The sequence below is a fragment of the Helicoverpa zea genome, chromosome 31, assembly GCF_022581195.2.
Source record: "Helicoverpa zea isolate HzStark_Cry1AcR chromosome 31, ilHelZeax1.1, whole genome shotgun sequence".
NCBI lineage: Eukaryota > Metazoa > Arthropoda > Insecta > Lepidoptera > Noctuidae > Helicoverpa > Helicoverpa zea.
The window spans coordinates 3,746,288-3,767,990 of NC_061482.1; the positions used below are offsets into that span (position 1 = coordinate 3,746,288).

A 21,703-nucleotide genomic window follows, 5' to 3' on the forward strand; every position below is an offset into this window, starting at 1 on the left:
CCGTGGGACTTTTAGGATAAAATGTATCCTATGACACTCCCGTAATCAAGACAAATCTAACGATACCTCATACATCAAAATCCATCAAGCCGTTTAGGCTACAGGAGGTCACAAAGGAACAGACATACATACATACTTACATACACTCGAAAAACATTACCCTCCTTCTTTGGCAGTCGGGTAAAAAAAATAATGAATACTAATAATGCTGCAAAAGGAATAACTGATGAATCTGATTTTTCTGATACGCCATCAGTGATAGAAAACTGGAGAGGTTTAGCTACAAAGAAAAAACAGTTAAGAACAGAAAATTCCTACAGACTATTAGAGGAAAGTCAAGAAGCTATTGATGTGTGTTACATTCGAATTGACACGAGTAATTTCATAAAAAAAAAATATTTCGTTTATCATGTTTTAGATATACCGGCATCAGAGTCAATTTTTTTATATAATGTGCCTCATTAAACTTAAAAACTCCGGCGAATATTTAAAAGCATGTTTAAATCAACGAGATGGTATGAATAACAATGACATCATGACAAGATGTGAAAGCGCCAAAAGCAGACTTAAAAAGTTGAGTGCCTTTGGTGTTAACGATATGGAAATTAATGAAAATGATAAATTGAATACAAGTGTTGAAGATCTAAGTATTTCAAGATTTTTTGAAATGCAACATAACTAAAAGTGGAAACATAATTTTACCTGGTGCAAAACTTCCATCATGGTTTTATGAAAAAAAATAATATTACTCTTAGCGATGACAATAAATTTGGGAGTTATGAAAACGTATACTACTTCCCCGCATTTATTAAAGGAAAAAAATTACAAACTCTCAAAGGTTACGTATAGACGAATTTATTAACAAACATTTAGCATTTTTGACTGGTGAAGATCGCGAACAGTAACTTAAATATCACAAAAAAATGAAACAAAAAAGTCAGTTAAGGTAATCGAACAAAAAGAAAAAGTTAAGATCGATCAAGCATAACTCCAAAGATACAGAGTGACCATTTGCTATGTCAGCTAATAAGAACAATGAGTGACAAAAACAGCGGAGAACAAGCATATAAAATAAGATCTATTGCCAAAAAATATTTCAAAAACGTTCAAAGAGGAGATGTGACTGATATAGATTGTGAATGCTGATGATGTGACTGATATAGATTGTGAATTATATATTTTTGATAAAATTCAGATTGACTGCTGCCTTTACAGTGCGGATGAAAAAATGTCATGTACTATACTTCGGCCGTTCAGAGAATGCGTTCCTGACACCTATCAGTTAGTCACGACTAGTGATGGGCACAACATAACACTGAGTTCGTTACAGTTCCTTCAAAATGAACCGCCGCATTATTTTAAGATTATTTTCGTTTTAAATTGGCGGAATCATTTGTTTTATATTTTAGTTATTTAAGTGGAAACCAAAAAAAGGTAATATTTATATAATAAAATTGTTTTATTTATTCTTTGTTACAAGTACATTGAATTGAATGTGCGAACAGAATATTAATCAGACTCCGATTTGCTTGAGGAGGTGGTGTCTTCATCATCATCTTCGCCTACATGTATAATTATATTATTATCAATAACAGAATCAATCCTGATATCTCGGTCTAACAAAAGCCGGGTAATCAAATAAAAAAAGATCGAAAACACTTGAAAAACGTGGTCTATGCGCACGAAACGACAACGGACGACTGTTTTAGCGTCACAAAATGGCGGCCCATAACGCCATTTGGGGTTACCATTTTTAATCTAAGTATAAAAATGCGGTTTGGTCATAGTTTTATTTTTATATTTCATAAACGTTATAATTAAGTCTTATAGTCCATTATTTTCCAATTCTTAAAAAGAAAATCAAAACGTATTATTTTATATTATAACTGTATAAGAACAGATTACGATACTTGCCTGTTATTTTTAGCACAGCACTACAAAATATAAACCGCTGACATAACCTTGTAATAGCGCAGTATAGATTTAGAAAAATATTGTTTACCAAGTTATTTGACACTCAGTTTGGCACAAAATTATAACATTCATTGATTATTGATATAATAATGTTGTTTTAATGCTCCTCAATTGTTAAAACGGTAAACAACCAGCAAAAATATTTTTATCGTAACTGCAACGCCATTGCAAAGTTACGTCGTCAGTTCAATCGCGACGTGTCAGGAACGCATTCTCTGAATGGCCGAACTATAACTTGGACTGTCCTATAAATAATCAGGAAAGTGTCAGTCTTACGTTTGCATGATAAAAGTGTAGCTGATATTCAAGAAGCTGCAAGTTCACTCATCGACAATATGGAAATGACTCAATGCCGTCGACTTTCATGTGATGGCATCATGTCGTTTGAATTGGAGTCGAGTCACTATAAAGCACATTGTAGGCGTGGAAATGTATGGGAATGTTATGATGATTCACTTCCTCTAGAATTGAAATATTATCTTCAATGGTGTTTATTACATTTTTTCTGAAATTTTGTCAATGTCAACAAATTTTATCAACGTGCTCCAGATTACATGCAAAATTCCTTCTAACAGCCAGTTTCTTCATCAAAAGTTAAAGCCAAAGTAAAAGTCAAAGTAATGTCTAAAGCAAAAGTAACGGTCAAATTCAATTTTTCTATTAGTTTTGCTGTCACTTTAGCCTTGAAAAAACGTATTTGACCGTTACTTTTACTTTAGACATTACTTTAACTTTAACTTTTGATGAAGAAACTGGCCGTAAGTGTAACTTTTTTTGGCTTATTGAAAAAAATAAGTAAAACATATGTTGAGGTAGCAATGAGGTACCTACTTAATGCAACGACGAACTAGATATAGCACTAACAACTAGGTGAAGTTTACTTGGTCCAGCCATTCTGATGTCAAAATGGCTGGCCACTTTCCTCGTAATAGTTTTCCCTCTAAAGCGAGGTACGAATTATTTGATGTCTGGTACCAAATAGTATCAAATAGGTACCAAGTAAACCTTGGTATTGCTCAAACTTCAAAAATCTCTCTTGGTCCAGTCATCCTGACCCTGACTTGTTGTGGTGTGGTTTAGTCCCAGCCTATCCTCAAGGGGATGGCCAGGGGTATGGTGGGTCCGGAATGTATGACATGACCGATATCGGATCGGATAATGCGAAAACGCTCAAGTAAAACAAACTTGATAAAATGCAATGTATTTTTATTTATTGAAAAACAAAACTTATGCGGAATCATCAAACAAACTAGATATGCTTTACGTTACAATAACGTCGCCAAATTATTACAATTTTTTTATGATGTGATCAAACATTTATAAATTACCTACATTATAATGACACCAGCCGAAAAAATGTACCATAAAATGTCACCAACGAAACAGTTCAGAAAGAGCAACATCCCAATTAAGCCCAAGAGCCCAATCTAAATACACGTCGACACTTGTATAAATTCACAGAAAGATGAAAATTGGCATAACACCATTATGATGAAATTACTAAGTCCTTTATCGATACGACGTAAGCAAAAGAAATCCTAGTCAATTTAGATTTAGTGGTGATCCCATTGATATATTGGCTATCTCGTTGGATAACTTGGCGAGGCCATCGTAGTCATACTGCAACTACGCATATGTTTTCCACATTTATATTATTATAAAGTAAAACTATAGTTACTCAAACCTTATTGAATAAACTTAACAGTGAAGTAATCTTATAAAATCTCAGCCGGGGGGGCTGTCTTGCCCGTGATCCAACCTGGCATCAAATACAAGTCTGGCCAAATAACAGGTGCCCAAAGGTAAATAGCAAACCACGATATAATAATAGTGGTAACGGACGGTCCAAATCCAGCTACAATCTGAAAAACAAAGCTTATAATAGTGGATTTCCATTACACAACAACTGAAAAAGTTTAGTTTTCGTTATGGTTGGGAGTATGCTACATAGAAAATAGAACATATGCTACATAGAATTGTGAAGTGGGCGGGTGAACTTTCGGATGCGAGTAGGTGCGGCAAATCGGGTCCCAAAAGTCCACTGATTTTGGTGAATATTTATAATATGGTGTGTATGGGGTCTTACGTGAGTCTGTATTTGTCTGCTAGTTTTTGGTGTATGATATTGACGAGTTGATTGTGTCTGTGTGTGTAATTGTTTTGTGTTAGTGTGCTACACGCTCCTGTGATATGTTGAATAGTTTCCGGTTTACTGTGGCATTTCTCAGGTCGTCTCATTGTGCTATCTCTAATTACGTATTTTCTATAGTTTTTCGTGTCCATAACCTGGTCTTGTACCGCTAACATAAATCCCTCGGTTTCTGGAAATTATCCACTTAATTCTAACTATTTACTAGAAGAAGCTTCTCTATCTATGAATATCTTAGAAGCTTCTCTATCTGTGAATATCTTATTATTATATGTTAAAAGAGAGGGATGGCTGAAATGAGAATGTGGAGACGGATGTGTGGTATGACACAATAGATAAGGTGAGGTATGATTATACACATTGCCCCACGTATCAGAAAATATTAGAAGTTTTGATGGTATGGGCATGTAATGAGAAGGGATGACACAGTGTGTGTTAAGTATTAATTTAGATGGATAGAGGGAGAGGCAAACTTAAGAAAAGATGGATGTATTGCCTGAAAGATGATATGAATAAAAATGGATTGAACCTCATTATGACGAGTGACATTAATGGAACCGGAAAAACACATTTCGCTGTATAATGTTATGCAATAGATGAATGTTACCATTTTGCCTGTAGGCACTTTTGCAGAACTCTGTACTATAAGATTTCCAGGAGTGCCAACTGGTATCATAAAACAGAAAGAGGCGGCAAATCCCGAACAGATGGCATACCACAGCGGGTTCTGATTGATTTCCTTTGCCTGGAGTAAAAATTAAAGGTGTTATTTACAAGAAAGTATACAGATGTCTTAGAATGTTTTTTATGCATTTTGACGACCTCGATGGCGCAATGGTCACCATGCCGAACTGCCGAACCTGAGGTCCCGGGTTCGATTCCCGGCTCGGTCGACATTTGTGTTACAATATGTATTTATAAATATGTATATATGTAGCTATGTGTAGTTTATCAGTTGTGTTAGCACCCATAACACAAGTTAATTAACTTACCATGGGGCTAACCGACCGTGTGTGAAAAGGTGTCCCGATATTATTAAAAAAAATAAAAAAATATATTACAGACTTCCACTTACCAATTGCATGGCTATTGGTGTAAAAACGTTGCATACAGCCACGTTCGAAGCAAAGTTGGTTACTAGCACAACAACGATGATTATAATTAAAATCACAACTCCATTTGGTAAATCCTTTAGGGCTTGCATCGACTCGCCAAGCTTAGCATTCAAACCAGAGGTTCTGGCTGCAGTTGACAATGCAAAACCACCACCTGAAAATATTAATAGATCATGATGGATCGAAAATGTGACGAAGTGTGAGAATCAAAAATGCACACTGATCGACCAACAAATAAACGTCATATAGGTTACATTTGTTACATACTAACCTAACAGAAAACTGAATGCAAAAGGCATTGTTCTGTTCAGTGTTGGCCAATCCAAAACGCTCAACGTCTTCCCCTTTGGTAGGTCTTCTTTAACTTCAAAAAGAAAAACTTTATAAATACTTTTTTGGGAAAATGATTTTGAACTTAATGGTTAAACAGTTTTAGAATAATTATAATTACAAATTTCATTAATAAAATAATTTCTGAACTAAGTTTGTAATTTGAAAAATGATGAAACGTCTGGCGGATTAAAAAAAAATGAGGTTATCAAATTATGAGGGCGCCGCCATTAACGTACCTCGTCCGCGAAACCTGGCATTTCGCCATGGTGTTCTATTATTGCAACTGATCCACCATAAAGACTATTATTGAAACTGAACCACTATAAAAACTGTACTATGTAAAAAAAACCGTAAAACGAGTAATATACATACATTTGGCAGTAAAGTTTTTGAAAAAAGACAAGTCTCTTGGCAGGAGAAACATTAAGAATCCAACTAACATGGCGCAAGCTGAATCGCGAATACTGTAAAAAAACATTAAGTTTTAGAAGTTCGTCCTGAAATCTATGTATGTAGTTTCTATCCTACTTTCTAACGACCTCCAACGAGCTGTTGAATGAATGAATGCGATCTATATTGTTTGGAAATGAATATGTTACTAAAGTTATAGATTATTTATATATATGCTGTAGGGGGAAGTCCCGTAACGCCGGGCGGCACCTAGCGCCGGACACTCGTATTATTTAAGCGTGTATAAATCTATTCGATTCAAAATACAAGTGAAAAGGGCGCGGGGGGCACACAGGTACAGGATCACGCGCCGCACCTCACCTGTGATGCACACTACCACGGCAGGAGCAACCGTTAGCTGGTTTAGGTGCGAAATCACTGCGACAGCTAAATATCAATGTAAGTAATTCTAGTATATTGATGCATTTACATTTGAGTGGTATTTAAAGATAAAAGTAATACTTGATTGTTATGCGTAAAATGGTAGAATATTATTAAATCTTTTAAATAATTTTACTGGGTACCACCTAATGAACGAAAATGTCTGTCCCTTAGCGCCGGACACTAAGTCGTCCCTTAGCGCCGGACAGTAAACACATGAATATTTCTTGTGAGAATTTACGTCATTTATTCTAATTAGGTACTTAATTTTGTTTTAAATTATAGAAGAAAGAATATAATTAAAATGGTAGAGAAGAAAAAGAAAGGATCCTGGGAGCCACAGAGCTTACAAGCTGCTATTGATAAGCTTATGTCAAAAGAACTGAGACAATTTGCGTAGTTTGCTTAGAAGACTGGATCCAGTGCTCATCCTGTCGAAGGTGGATACATGAAGCATGTGAAGACATTCTAGAGTGTGAAGATGGCTATATATGTGGTCGATGCTGGTTAATTTGAAATTTCCGGTGATAGGGGTATGGCACAAATAGCCGTCCGGTACTAGGTGCCACTTTTCAAAATTACATTTTTGATTACCAAAGTTTGATTGATAGTATTAATTAGTTTTTAGCAGGGGTTGCATTTTTGTTAATTTAATTTGATTTCTAACTTTGTTATCTTATATAAATCATAATTTAATAAACATTTCTTTAACTATTTTTTGTTTTATTTATAAATAACCTTAGGTGTCCGTCACTGGGGGACTTCCCCCTATAAATAAATAAATAAATAAAGACATTTTAGGTAGGTTCCTTAAGAAATATCCTGTCTTGTGATTGGAAATTAAAATGTCTTTTAGTCCTCGTTTTATTTCTTAGTAGTACTATCTATTGTGTATGTGTATTGTAAATGCATCATCATCATCAGCCTATCGCAGTCCACTGCTGGACATAGGCCTCTCCAAGTGCACGCCACTGAGATCGATTTTCGGCTTCTCGCATCCAGCTCCTGCCAGCCGTCTTGCGCAAGTCATCACTCCACCGTGCCTGAGGACGTCCTACACTACGTTTGCCGAGGCGTGGTCTCCACTCTAGAACTCGTTTACCCCAACGGTTATCGGTTCTTCGGCTAATATGGCCAGCCCACTGCCACTTCAGCTTGCTGATTCGGTGGGCTATGTCGATGACCTTGGTTCTCTGACGGATTATTTCATTTCTGATGCGATCCCTCAGAGAAATGCCGAGCATAGCCCTTTCCATAGCCCGCTGAGCGACTTTAAACTTGTGAACCAGCCGTACCGACAGTGTCCACGTTTCGGCTCCGTAAGTCATGACAGGTAGGACGCACTGATTGAAGACTTTTGTCTTTAGTCACTGTGGGATCGACGATGTTAGGACTCGACGTAGCTTCCCAAATGCGGGCTGCATTCCCAACTGAATTCTCCTATTCACCTCGTCCTCAAAGTTGTTTCTACCTAACTGCAATGTCTGCCCGAGGTATACATATTTCCGAACGCGTGTATCGCAATCGGTTCCGGTAGAACATGTTCATTGAACATGACCTTGGTTTTGTCCAAGTTCATCCGTAGGCCGATGCGTAGAGAAGATTCAGCCAGGTCGTTTAACATCTGTTGTAGGTCCTGCCAGCGTTTCCGCCATGATGACGATATCGTCAGCAAATCGCAAGTGAGAGATGTGTTCGCCATTGATGTTGATGCCGCGTCCTTTCCAGTTTAGCGTCTTGAAGATATGCTCCATTGCATTAGTGAACAGTTTCGGGGAAATAACATCCCCTTGTCTCACTCCTCGATGCAACGGTATGGGCCTTGTTTGCTGATTCTGTACTTGGACGGACATTGTAGCGGCTTCGTAGAGACATCTCATCACTTGGATGTATCGCCAATCTACTTGACAACGCTGCAGGGACTCCAGAACAGACCAGATTTCAACCGAGTCAAAGGCCTTCTCATAGTCCACAAATGCTAGACACAGGGGCTGATTATACTCTTCGGTCTTCTGTATAATCTGCCGCACTGTGTGGATGTGGTCTATGGTGCCGTATCCGCTCCGAAACCCGGCCTGCTCCGGTGGTTGGAATTCGTCGAGCCTTCGCACAAGTCGGTTCGTGATCACTCTTGAGAACAGCTTATAGACGTGGCTTAGGAGGGAAATGGGTCGATAGTTCTTCAGCTGGGTTTTGTCTCCCTTTTTGAAGAACAGGACGACAACACTCCTACTCCACGCCTCTGGAGTTCTCCCTTCAAACAGGACGGCATTAAAAAGCTTCTGGAGCTCCCCCAGTAAGGGGTTTCCTCCTGCTTTTAATAGCTCTGTTGTAATGCCATCCTCACCAGGGGCTTTTCCATTTTTGAGCTGTCTCAGAGCGATCTCGATTTCGCCACTGCTGACTTCTGGCAGGTCTTCGGTGAAATGGCGTGTTAATGTGGCTCTAGAATCCTCATTTGTAAATGCATACAGGATCAATTAATTAAATATAATTCCTGTCAAATATAAAAGGCCGGATGCAATTCGGTCTAGATAATAGGAGTCCGCATCGATCCCAATTGTTAACTAAATATCGTTCTCAAAGATAATATTAATTATGCTTTTGGGTACTTTGCTCTCTAGATTAGGCCGCAAGTTCGCAACATACTGAAATACAATAATAAGTACCTACCTGTCTTACCTACAAATGTCAAAACACAGACTAGAACAAATATAACGAAATGAAATGATTACAAGAGCAGCTTCAAAACGGAATGCACGCCATTATTGGCTCTAGTCGCCATGCTTATTAAATACTTATGTACGGCGTTATTAGTACTCACAATTTCGCATCTTTAATTTTATAGTAATCTTGAATTATATCGGCCCAGCCTGGAAACAGTTGTGGAGATCGGCAGAAGAATGCAATCATTGCACCTCCGAACAAGAGAAGTACCATCTGCGAATCAAATATAATATTTAGAATTTCTATTAAAACTTTTACAAAAAACAAAAATGTAAAGCCACAAATAAATCTGTTATCCTGCCTATGACCCAAACTGGTACAGCTAAAGCTATGATTTTAATACTTCTACAGTGCGATCAGAGTTCGGTCCTCGTCGCGGTGGTTGCAAATTATGATGTCGCCGCAGCAGACGTCCGCCTTGCAAATTCCGCTTATCGGGATATCGTTGAGACGTAGGTACAAAGTGCTACATGACGGACAATTACACTAATGTCGAGTTGGTGGAGATGGCCCGCCTGTATGCCATCGGTTGAAACAGCCTATGTGGAGCCATGTTCAGGGAAAAGTTTCCAGATCGGAAACCTCAATCACCGAGCGTCATGCCGATAAGCGGTTAGTTTACGCGGAGGAAGTGTCAAGTGTAGCCCAATCATGTGATGATATATTTTTTTATTATTTTAGAATGAGCTATTAATAATATTGAAAAGTCTTAAAAGGGGCGTCACCAAGTACGACGTAATATCGCAGGGATGGGCGATGCGAATGAGATCTACCGTTCTTGCGATGCATTCGTGCGAGTTCGAAAATATTCGCGGTTCGATGAGTTCGTAGTTCGTAGTTTTGTGTGGGATTTGGGAGCCCTTAATCATAATACAAAAATGTATTGTGGCTTGGCTAAAGAACACAACACTTATAATAATAAATAGAAGACTTACTGCTTCCCAGTATCTTAATTTTCCCATTTTCTTGATGTCTGATTCAATTTGGGCTTTTGCTGCTTTTTGGGCGGTAACTGGGATGTGGGAAGCTTTGGCGACTTTACTGTGGGGCCTAAACATAAAATATTACTATTAGTCTCATATATACACTATCTTTAGTATTATCCAGCTTAAATGTTAACCGTATGTAAATATATGTATGTACGTAATAAACCATAGATTTCACAATTAACACAAATCACTCCATACATTTTGAAACATTTCCTTTAATTTTAATGAAAAGTTGCATACCTTAAGAATCCCATGTAGAGGACAATCATATAAAAGTATACGGCAGCTTCTAAAAATATTAAGTACGGAATTGCAAATGCAGAAAACTTTGGGAATGATAAATATTCCGGTGCGTCCGGGTACGCTCTGAAATAAATATGGTTACTTTAACGTTTATATCTTCTAATTTAATTTCGAAATAGTTTTTATCTTTCGAGTGCATTCTTTCTGTCGTAATTTTTATTTAGCTGTATGATTTTTCTTTCGCATCATAAGTTGAGATAGTGGTTTTATTACTATAAAAATTGTACTAGACGAAACCCATTGTAAGGAGAAAAGATTACGACAAAAAATATGAAAAAAAAAAATTACGGGCGATTTGAGGTCGGTAAGTGGAGCAGGGGAGACTAATACTAATAACTTACACTACGAATAATCCCTTAAACACCAAATTTGTCCCTGTCCCTACAAGGGTGCCGATTCCACCTGGAAAAAGTTTTGTGTATTTATTAAAAGCGTGTAACATCTCACAAAAATATGTTATGGTTTATAAGGTGCTTGGTAGAATGAAATTATATACCTAAACCTGAAATGTTAGTCAGTTGTCCCACCGGCAATGAACGATCAATCAATAAAAGCGTCTCTTCAATTTAGAAGGAATGTGAATTTCAGAGTTTTACTGAAGTATTTAAAAAACGCGAAAAAACTGGCCACGGGCGTGTCGGACCACGCTCCGTGGTTTCCCGAATATAGCAACCAGGAAGTTCTGGGCACGTAATCAAGCCGGTAATAAGAGGTCAGCAGCCAACGCCGAGCTTAATAATAAAAACTAAGATGGACTGTTCGAATATCAAGCTTATCTCATATAATTGTAGATCACTCAAGAGATCTTTACAGGAAGTAGCTCACTTTTGTAATAATCATCACATAATAGCCCTTCAGGAAACGTGGCTATTTCCCCACGATCTTGGATTGTTAAATAAAATTCACAATCAATTCGGAAGTCATGGTATATCTGCTGTGAACACGGAGCTAGGAATGGTGCGAGGGAGGCCATACCGAGGAGTAGCTCTACTGTGGGATCGAAACGTATTCCCTCGTGTTGATATTGTGCAGTGTAACAATGATCGCATGGTTGCATTTAGACTTAGGGAGGATCGGAGTTAAGTGTTGGGTCGGGTTCACGGCGATGGTTCGATCACTGCCTTGTCTCTGCAGCGGCCGACTAGTCATGTAAAAGCAATATGTTATGTAATAAAAAGAACTTTCTGAAAGGCTGTATACTACTACGATGTGTAAAAAATGGTTACAGAATGCAGGGTAATGTTAATCAGCGTAATTTTTGTCTTTCTGATTGTCTACGGATTCTTTATTTGTTTCTGTTTATGCTTAATTAGTTTTTTTTATTGTAATTTGGATATGTTTATTTGTGTAATGGAGTGTAAATTCCGAAAGGAAGATTTATAATTACTATACTGAGTTTTCTAGGATTCGTCTCTTGTAAGAAAAGTATAAAAACCTCTACATGCGCGCCAGGGCTAAGCGTGCAAGTAAAAGGAGGCAGAACACCAAGTCAGTCATTACAAACATCGGAACTTCTCCCTTAAAAACTGCCAGCTGACAACTGGTCACATTCGATACTCCTAACTTTATCTCTGCTTTACGCATGATGTTTTAAATTATGAAAACGAAAAATGACTCCTATGGCTAAACCACTGAATGGATTAGGTTATTTTTTTACAAGTCTCCATAGGATTATTCCCAATGTCCACCACTTGTCTGGCCACCACTGGGGGACAGCGAGACAACTTTAAAACATTATTCTCGCTGTCCACCACTGGGTGACAGCGTCACAACTTTGTAAATTATTTCCATTCGCCACCACTGGTGGACAGCGACACGGATTTTTTAACATTCCCTATGGCCGCCGTAGGGGATAAAGGCACCATTCTTTTGATCCAATTCCCACTGGCCATCAATGTAAATTATTTTATCTAGAGACCATTTGGTTTTTATGCTGAAATTAGTTCCACTGAACTAATGGGACATTTTGTTCTACTATACAGAAGAAGTACAGTCGACGGCCTGGGTGACATCTCGCCGGGTCCGTGGTTATTTGTAGTTGTGATTTTTTTCAGAGCTCAAAATCGATAGCAGTCAGAATAACTTAGATTTTTTTTCATAACTTTCTCGACATAGAAATACAATCGCTGGAATAAAAAGGCTTAAATGCAAAAATGTGGAAGAATTCCAAGTTCCAAAAGATTATAAGGACTTTCTTTTAGCAGACTATTCATATAACTGCAACCGAATTGTAGTGTTTTGTATTGAAGAAGCCAAAAATGTAATCTGTGAGATTGATCATTTCTTATGTGATGGTACCTTTAAAAGCTGCACAGAGCCATTCACTCAACTTTACTCGATTCATGCAGACTTCAGAAGTACTGAAAATAGTACTAACATAATTCCGTTAATTTATGCATACATGAGTCGCCGTGATGAGGAATCCTATACAATTCTTTTCAATTTAATCAAAAGTCAAGTTCCGGGATGGCAACCTTCAAAGTTTTCAATTGATTTTGAGAAAGCTGCTATGAAGGCCATAAAAGCAACATTTCTATTAGCTAAACTTAAAGGATGTCACACACACTTTAAAAAAGCGATATGGAACAAGGGCCGGGATTTGAAACTTACGTCTGCTGACATATTCAAATTTCGAGAGGTAGCATTGACTACAGTACTTCCATTACTGCCCGAGACGGAAATAAGAAACGGTTGGCTATATATAACGCACAGGGATACTACGGATCCTGATATTTTAAAGTTCAGAAAATACGTTGAAGTACAATGGCTAAAAGATGATTTTATACCAGTTTAGTGCGTTTTTGGGGAAAGGCATCGAACGAAAAACGCTGTCGAAGGGTGGCACCACAAACTAAATTCAGCGATGAGCAAGAAAAACCCAAATATAATGCACGCTTTAAGCGTTCTTCGAGAAGATGCATGTTTTTTCTTTGTGAAAAAAATGCAAATAAGTAAAAAAAAAGAACCGTCTAACAAACGAAAGAAAAAGTATGTTTACAGCGATCAGTTTATTCAAGAAACCCAAATGGAACTTGTAAACGGCCAAATATCTGTAGGCCAATTTTTAGAAATTATGAGAAACTAATAAGTAGGTACTTTTTGTTTTTTGTTTAACTATGTGGTGTTTAAGGCTTTTGAATAGTACCTACATTACGTTTAATTCAAGAAACCCAAATGGGTCTTGTAAAGGCCAATTTCTAGATTATTAAGAAAATTAAGTCGGTTAATTACCCACTTCACTAAAAAATAAGCAATCAAAGCTATATTATATTATACTAAGCCGTAGGATCATTTTTAACCGACTTCAAAAAAAAGGAGGAGGTTCTCAATTCGTTTTTTTTTATGTATGTTCACCGATTATTCAAAGACGCCTGGACCGATTTGCAAATTTTTTTTTTGTTTTATATGGTATACTTCACAGGTGGTCCCATTGTCATCAGGTCAGGATCTGATGATGGGAACCCAGAGAAATCGAGGGCAACTTTCGAAAGTTGTAGGCATACATAGGATAAAAATTTTACACTCAAGTGTATGCCTGATAGCACTATTCAACGATGAAGGTTTGTAGCTGTCCTGATGACGGAGACCAGAGAAGGTCGAGGGAACTCGACAACTGAATACGTAAACTACCTCGTGTTTGGGCTTATACTATTCGTATTGACGAGACCTTTGCACTAATGCGGATAGTGACAACAACGCTTATCACTTAAAAGTCGTGGCGAAATAAACTTAGGTACATCCATTAGACACCGACTTCTAGGCCGATGCACCTAAAAATTGTTATTTTTTTTTCTTTTTTGTGTTTTTGGAAGTCGGTTCTTTTTTTTGTAAAAAGTTTTTTTTTAATACTTAAGTGAAACATTTAATAAAAGTTAATTGAAAAATATGACTATTATTTACCTACCATATAATTTAGAAATATTTAATAGTTTAGTTTTTTGGTTAGTTTAACTCACTATATAGTTCCTTTTCATTTCTGCTCTCCTAGTACTTTTGTAAAGAAAATCAGTTGATTCTTGATGAAAGTTATGAAAAAAAATCTAAGTTATTCTGACTGCTATCGATTTTGAGCTCTGAAAAAAATCACAACTACAAATAACCACGGACCCGGCGAGATGTCACCCAGGCCGTCGACTGTACTTCTTCTGTATAGTAGAACAAAATGTCCCATTAGTTCAGTGGAACTGATTTCAGCATAAAAACCAAATGGTCTCTAGATAAAATAATTTACATTGATGGCCAGTGGGAATTGGATCAAAAGAATGGTGCCTTTATCCCCTACGGCGGCCATAGGGAATGTTAAAAATCCGTGTCGCTGTCCACCAGTGGTGGCGAATGGAAATAATTTACAAAGTTGTGACGCTGTCCCCCAGTGGTGGACAGCGAGAATAATGTTTTAAAGTTGTCTCGCTGTCCCCCAGTGGTGGCCAGACAAGTGGTGGACATTGGGAATATTCGGTCTCCATAGAATATCATAAAGTATATGTGGTAGGATTTAATGTGATTAGGTACGACACACCCGATATGTATAAAAACATCCATTAAATAGTGGGGAAATACTGTTATTCATTGCGAAGCCGGGGCGGGTCGCTAGAACGATATAATTATCAAATTATAATTAATCAAAATAATTACCAACAGTTGCTGAAAATGTAGTCGCACAAAAGTAACAAGAAGTAAAGTCGCTAGCGACGAGTTCGCCGTCTTCGTTCTTTTCAAATACCACTAATACTTTTTGCTGAAACAAAACAATTTTATATAAGGTAAGTATCATTAAATTACCCTGTAATTCAATCTACCACACCTTTCACGTGCCATCAGCCAAAATGGCCAGCCAGAAAATATTTATTACTTTAATTATAAATGACAAAAGATCACATCGTCATCTTCTAGATTCTAGGGGACGAGTCCCGTGGCGGAGTTTTGTTAATTCTCACAAAAGAAGCAAAATTATTTTGATAATTTCGAATATGATCTACTGTTTTCAAAATAATACTCACGTCCTCAAATACTTTCAGTAATGCGAAATTTATGGGAACCATCATTGTGGTAGCTGCAGTGTTAGTAATCCACATGGAAGCAAAAGTAGTCACGCAACACAGAGCGAAAAGTAACCTGAAAGAAATTTAAACATTACGATAGACGATAGTTATTCACTATGATGAACGTTTACCTCTTTCGACCATGGGGACTGCGGCGGCTACTAACCAAAAGGTTAATATGGAGGTCACAACATATTTTGTTGCAAATATCTCAATAGGAATGAGATGAGGCCAAACACGTGGTAGTTGCTACTTACCGAAGTGGTTTTCCCTTCACGATTATGTAGACTCACCGGCTACACATCATACAAATATAAAAAAAAATCCTAATCCATCCAGGCGTCATCGAGATATCGAGTAACACATCGTTGTCCAATAAGGCGGGCCACGTTGACGCTTCTATGGACTTTCCAGGAAACTATGCAATTCAACTTCCTTACAAACAGCATAAAGTATAAAGGTCGGGGTCGACGGAGAATGCTCTGACTCCATGTTTGTGAATACATATTATTGTCCCCCAGGAACTACATGGCGTCTCCTCCGTTCTTCTTACCAACCCTGGCCACGTTATGTATTAAGTTTTTATTCGTTATCTACTTTTTAATGGGAACTATTTTTTGTCACCAAAATTTATATTTGTCATCAAGTTGTATCACCTAATAAATAGACCTATCGCCACGAAATATTTTCGTTCTCAGATAAACAAAGAGTGTTCCCAGTTATAAATTACCATATTATTGTTAATATAAGGGATATTATAAATTGCATATCAAATAAATAATCGCCTATCAATAAATACTCATCATTTATATTCTTTTTTACATCAAATAACTTACTTCACTACAAATAAACTAAATGTTTAACAAAACTCAAACTGCAGATAATTCGAAATTATACATCAATATGACATTACTTTTTTCCTTATAATGCAATACAGTTAAATTTATTCTTGTACAAAAATACTACATACAAGCATTAAATACTGACTGCACAGCAAATTTTCCATATTTCATAGCAAAATAACTATCCCAGTAGCATATTAACCAGTAAGTACAACAAAACCTGTTCATCATATTTGTCTTAATTTTCAAGAAGCCATGCTCGGCAAATTTAATGATTATTATAACAAAAAAAACCCTGTCACATTGCATTATTTCTAAAAGCAGAACAAATTAACTGAAATCTCATTCAGCGTACTATGAAGATGGTAGAATTTTATTTAGATTCAATTTATTTAGCAAATTGCCAATTATAACCTTCAATTAAAAAAAAAACGTTGTTTTAAAAATTGAAGCTAGTAACGAAAACGAATCGCTGCAAAACCGACTCCACGTAGTCTTGTTTGCCCTACCCCTAGAGTGCAATTCAAAACCGCGTAGGCGTGGAGGGGCGAGGCGGCCTGCGAGCTGAGGCGCAGGTAGTTTTAACGCTCGCCGACGCGGCTGAGGCTGGCCGGCCCTGCCGGCCAGCAAGCCGAAGCTGCGGTGGTGAGCGTGAAAACCATCTGCGACGATAAGCTCGCATGGGACCGCCGGAACCACGAAGCGCCGGAGCCGTGCCAGAAGCCATGCTTGCTGCATGTTGCATGCTTACTTCCATGTTGCATGCCTGCTTACATGCTGCATGCCTGCTTGCATGCTTCAGGCTTGTTTGCATGCTTCTTACAGGAAAATGAAAATTCCAAAACTATGCCAAAAGATGATTCTGACTATAAACATTCTGAAATATGATAGTTCTGCCTTTTAATGGCTACTTATATGAAATGTATGCCAAAAGGAAGTACTGACAATGACTGAAAATGCACCTGCCCCATTTTTTTTAAGAACTATATGTGCAAGCATATCATCGGACTTGCGATCCGACTCAAGTACGTGGCGCCACCTGTAGAAGCTAAAAATGTGCCTATTGGGCAAAAAAAATAAATAAATCACTGGCTTTAATAATTCAATAAATTACAATTTTGTATTTAATTTTATATTTTTTTGCTGATATCATTATGTGGGAATTAATAAATAATAAGATGAGTGTGACCAATAAAATGCTGTTTTATTCAGAAAAACTGCTGTAAATAATATAAAAATAGAAGCTATATTTAAAAGAAAAAGAGTTAACATGTATAATGTGCATTAAGATTGTTAGCTGTGCATTGATGAAAAAGCTTTTGCTTTAGGAAAAATCGCTGTACGCTGCGAAAATAAATTGTAGTGTGTTTAGTAATATTTTGAGTTGAATATTTTGCTGTGCAATCAGTAATTTTGATGGAAATTCGGAATCTTATTGCATAGAAAAAGGATATTTTTTGATTTGCGTTTAAATACTACCCTTAATATAATGTGTAAAAAATGAGATGGATTAGCAATAAAATTGTAGTGCATTACATGAATATAAACTTCGTTCTAATAATAATAGTTTTATTGCTTAAATAATAGCTTGGTGCTCAAAATGGTAGATCTGTCACCAAATAAATCGATTAATCGATCCCTGACTGCGATTCCTTTTTATTTGTTATTTTGTCACCAATACAGTAGTTACATTTTATTTCGTTCAGTTATTAAAATAATGTATTCGTTACCAATTTAATACATCAGTTTATAATTTTAATGAAAATATGTTCAAAGGGAAGAGGAAGGGAAGGGAGACAAATTGGCGCGCTTTCGGGCCTCAACGAATGGGTTGTAGAAAGCAAAAAATTTACTCATCGGCCAGAAAAGAAAAAGGGGGCGCCCTTCAAAATCCAAACCAGCGCTGATTATTCAGTGATTGTTATTTTTAACAATAAATATTGATTATTTTGACTTTAATTAAGTGTTTTATTTACTATTCAGCTAGAAATTTAATTTAAATATATATATACCTATGGAAATTAAGACCCTTAGGGGAGGCACATGGCCAGTTAAGTAGTAGACTCTGGTTGAAAGGATGATGACGACCACCCTACATTTTTAGACCTTCATGAAATTTTCTAGTGATTGAACATCCTTGGCAGTCGTTACGGGTAGGTCAGAAGCCAGTAAGTCTGATACCAGTCTAACCAAGGGGTATCGGGTTGCCCGGGTAACTGGGTTGAGGAGGTCAGATAGGCAGTCGCTTCTTGTAAAGCACTGGTACTCAGCTGAATCCGGTTAGACTGGAAGCCGACCCCAACATGATTGGGAAAAAGGCTCGGAGGATGATGATGATGAAATTTTCTAGTGATATAATATATGATTTATTGGTGATCTCTTTAAATTAGTTTGCTTAAATACTATTAGGACAAACCTATTATAATACATACAAAACCATTTATTTGGTACTTGACCCCATATCTCCATGATTTTCGGTAATTTATTGTGGACTTGATTTTATATTGTTTGGTGACTACATTTTGGTGACAAATCTACTATTTTGAGGGCAAACCCTATTATTTAAGAAACACAAAATGAATTAAATTGGTGACAGCTTAAATCATACCCCTTTTTAATAACCTAATAATTATGTTTGAACATTTATTGAATTACTTACTTAAAGTGAGAATAACCGATCAATCGTACAGTGTAATAGGCCAAGCGTTTATGAAATCCAGATTGTTCGACTGAGTACGCTAGGATCAGACTGCCACCAAACATCATTACAGAATCCTAAAAGAAATAACACAGATACAGATATTTTATTACAATTGACCAATAATGTCGGCTGTGAATAAAAGCGCCTAGACATTAGTCCATTTTAAATGCGAGTCTGAGTGAAAATCTATATTTGGTATACTAATTTGTGAAATAAATTGTAAAGTATAAATTCAGAGTTAGTGACGTTTTCTAGGGAGAAATATTTGGATCTATTGAAGTGAATTTGATTTTTAACCAGTATAAAAGCACATTATTTGTGAAATTAAATACATTACTCCAAATTGGAAAATTACTCTTTGTGGCGTAATGTATCGGGGGTCGTGACAGTTCTTGTAAGTATGACAGAAAGTTATTCAAAAACTAAACAGAAAATTAAATTGCACTGTGCTGAGCCGCGGCGGGCAGATAGTTCACTACAAAAAGTTTTCCGTTTGAATCCAAAAAAAGAAAGAAAGTGTGACGTGAAGTTTTTAACCAAGTATTGTCTAAGGTTGTTTTTCATAAGTTTTTTTACAGACTTCCCAAAAAGGAGGAGGTTCTCAATTCGGATGTTTGTATTTTTTTTCTCACATTCATGTAGGCAGTGCAACAGGTCCGAGTGTCCGATACATCAACCAATGGGAATATCACGACGGGTATAAATGATGTCACCGCTAGAGGGATGCACTCCGATACCCAAAACACAGCCATTATAATCAGTGTGAAAGCGGTCCACTGGTATCTCTGCAAAAATCCAAATAGTTTCGACAATAAATACAAGGAAAATCTGAAAATTAAGCATATAGAACATTTTTTATTTACCGTGCTTGGGAAAGGAGCCAGCAAACCTATCAAAATAATTGGTGTAATTATAACTACTACACCACGCCAATGTCCGATCATAAAATATTTGAGCTTATCTCCGATCGTGAGTACCGGGTCACCAGGGTCTTTTCTGAAAATTAATTCAGATTCAAATATTACTACTACTTATCAACGTTTGAGACTCGCGCATGAAGTCGCTTTTTCTGTCCCCGTGTCTCTTTGTTCGCTTAATTAAATCTTCAAAATAACGCAACCGATTTTTATGCGTTTTTTTTTTAAATAGATAAGTGATTAAAGAAAGGTTTAATGTACAATAATATCATTAAATAGTGGGGAAATACTGTTACCCCCTGCGAAGGCGGAGCGGGTCGCTAGTTTAAGAATAATCTGAAGATTAACACTGAACCCTGCGCGGGGCTCAAATTGCTGGGCGGTTAAAAATCATGAACCATTAGTGAGACTTAAGTAGCGACTGTCTATATGACTTATTCCACCCAGTCAAGGGCAACCCGATACCAATTGCTTAGACTGGCGACTGACTTAGTGAGAGACTTACGAATAATTTGTAAAATCATCAAATATGCACAGCTGAATGCCTTAAAAAGGACCACCTTTGCATAATCCCGGAAATGGATTTGATAATAATTTCCCATAAAAGTCTTATGAAATAACTGGTGGCCCGTGGCACGTGCTTCGCTACGTATAAAGTCCACCATTTTGTTACAAAAATGTAGAAGAAGATAAATGAAGAAAACCGCTCGACTGATTTTGTGCAAAATTCACATAAAACATCTACAAAATTTTATATTGGGTGAGATCGTATATATAACTAACGAATAAATATTATTTACTCACTTCGGTGCCATTGTTAATGCCTCTCATCAATTATGCTCAAACTTAATATTGCAAAATAGTATTTTAAAATTTCACAAGAAAATAAACTAGATTTTCACAGTTCCGTTTGACTTTTATTGCGATTTCGTTTTTTGATGGCTTGTAATAAGCTTGTCTTCTAAATTTTAAATTCAAAATTTGACAGAATTTCCAGTCAGTATTCTTGAAAAATATTTTTATAAATTTACTGTCACAAACGTTTTGGTAATCTAGCGAACATAATTTGGAAAACTTGTATAACCCCAATTTCACAAGTTTGTTGCTTACGTAAACATTACCTACGTAAGCAACCTCCGTAAGTAAGAAGTTCTAAAAAAGTACTATACCTAAGCGACTTACGAGGGTATTTTAAATATGCAAAGTATGGTGGGCACTGGGCAAGTTGGCCGTTATATCCAAAAATGACCATTTACACAGGAAATGAAAAATTAAAGAAGTAGAGAAAGGCGCGCGGGTGGCGAAAACCTTTTCGTCTCTCATGCGCTTCACAGGGCAACAGCGAGCTCCATGTGTAAAAAAAGAATTTGGCGAAAGACCACGTCGGTGACTATTATTTTTGCCCAGTTAATTCAGCTAAATGACGTAAAGCCAAAAATTAATCTCATCGAATACCCCTGATCTTGCTTCGTCTTCAGTTTCAAAATTTCAAAACCCAGAAGCCAGTATCTGAACCTCCAACTTAATTATCTCCATCAAGCTTATCTCAAAGGTCAAATAAAAAAGTTGAAGATGAAGAATTTGTACTGTCACCAAAACCTCATTTTATTACCTCAGAAGATTTTAATGTGCGAAACTAGTAACTGCCCAAAATATCCCCGCTTTCTCCAAACGATTGCAAGCCGCAATGGCATCCTGAAACATAACAGATCTGATTCCAGCGACAGCTTGAAACAGCATCACAGCACTAGCAAGTGTCTTTCATGCGGCAGTCTCGGGC

General features: G+C 36.9%; 1 protein-coding gene across 1 annotated transcript; it reads right to left on the reverse strand.

Moving 5' to 3' along the window:
- Positions 1-3,163: 3,163 nt before the first annotated feature.
- LOC124645487 (protein I'm not dead yet-like) lies at positions 3,164-20,738 on the reverse strand. The gene is made up of 15 exons (XM_047185306.1): positions 20,728-20,738; positions 19,870-20,002; positions 19,639-19,791; positions 18,965-19,080; positions 15,422-15,536; positions 15,057-15,159; positions 10,763-10,823; positions 10,359-10,484; positions 10,065-10,179; positions 9,227-9,342; positions 5,944-6,035; positions 5,510-5,602; positions 5,199-5,392; positions 4,731-4,868; positions 3,164-3,836 (listed from the first exon to the last, which is right to left on the reverse strand). Exons 1-15 carry the CDS (start codon positions 20,736-20,738, stop codon positions 3,690-3,692), a joined length of 1,713 nt encoding a protein of 570 aa, XP_047041262.1. The 3' UTR covers positions 3,164-3,689.
- Between the last annotated feature and the right edge of the window lie 965 nt (positions 20,739-21,703).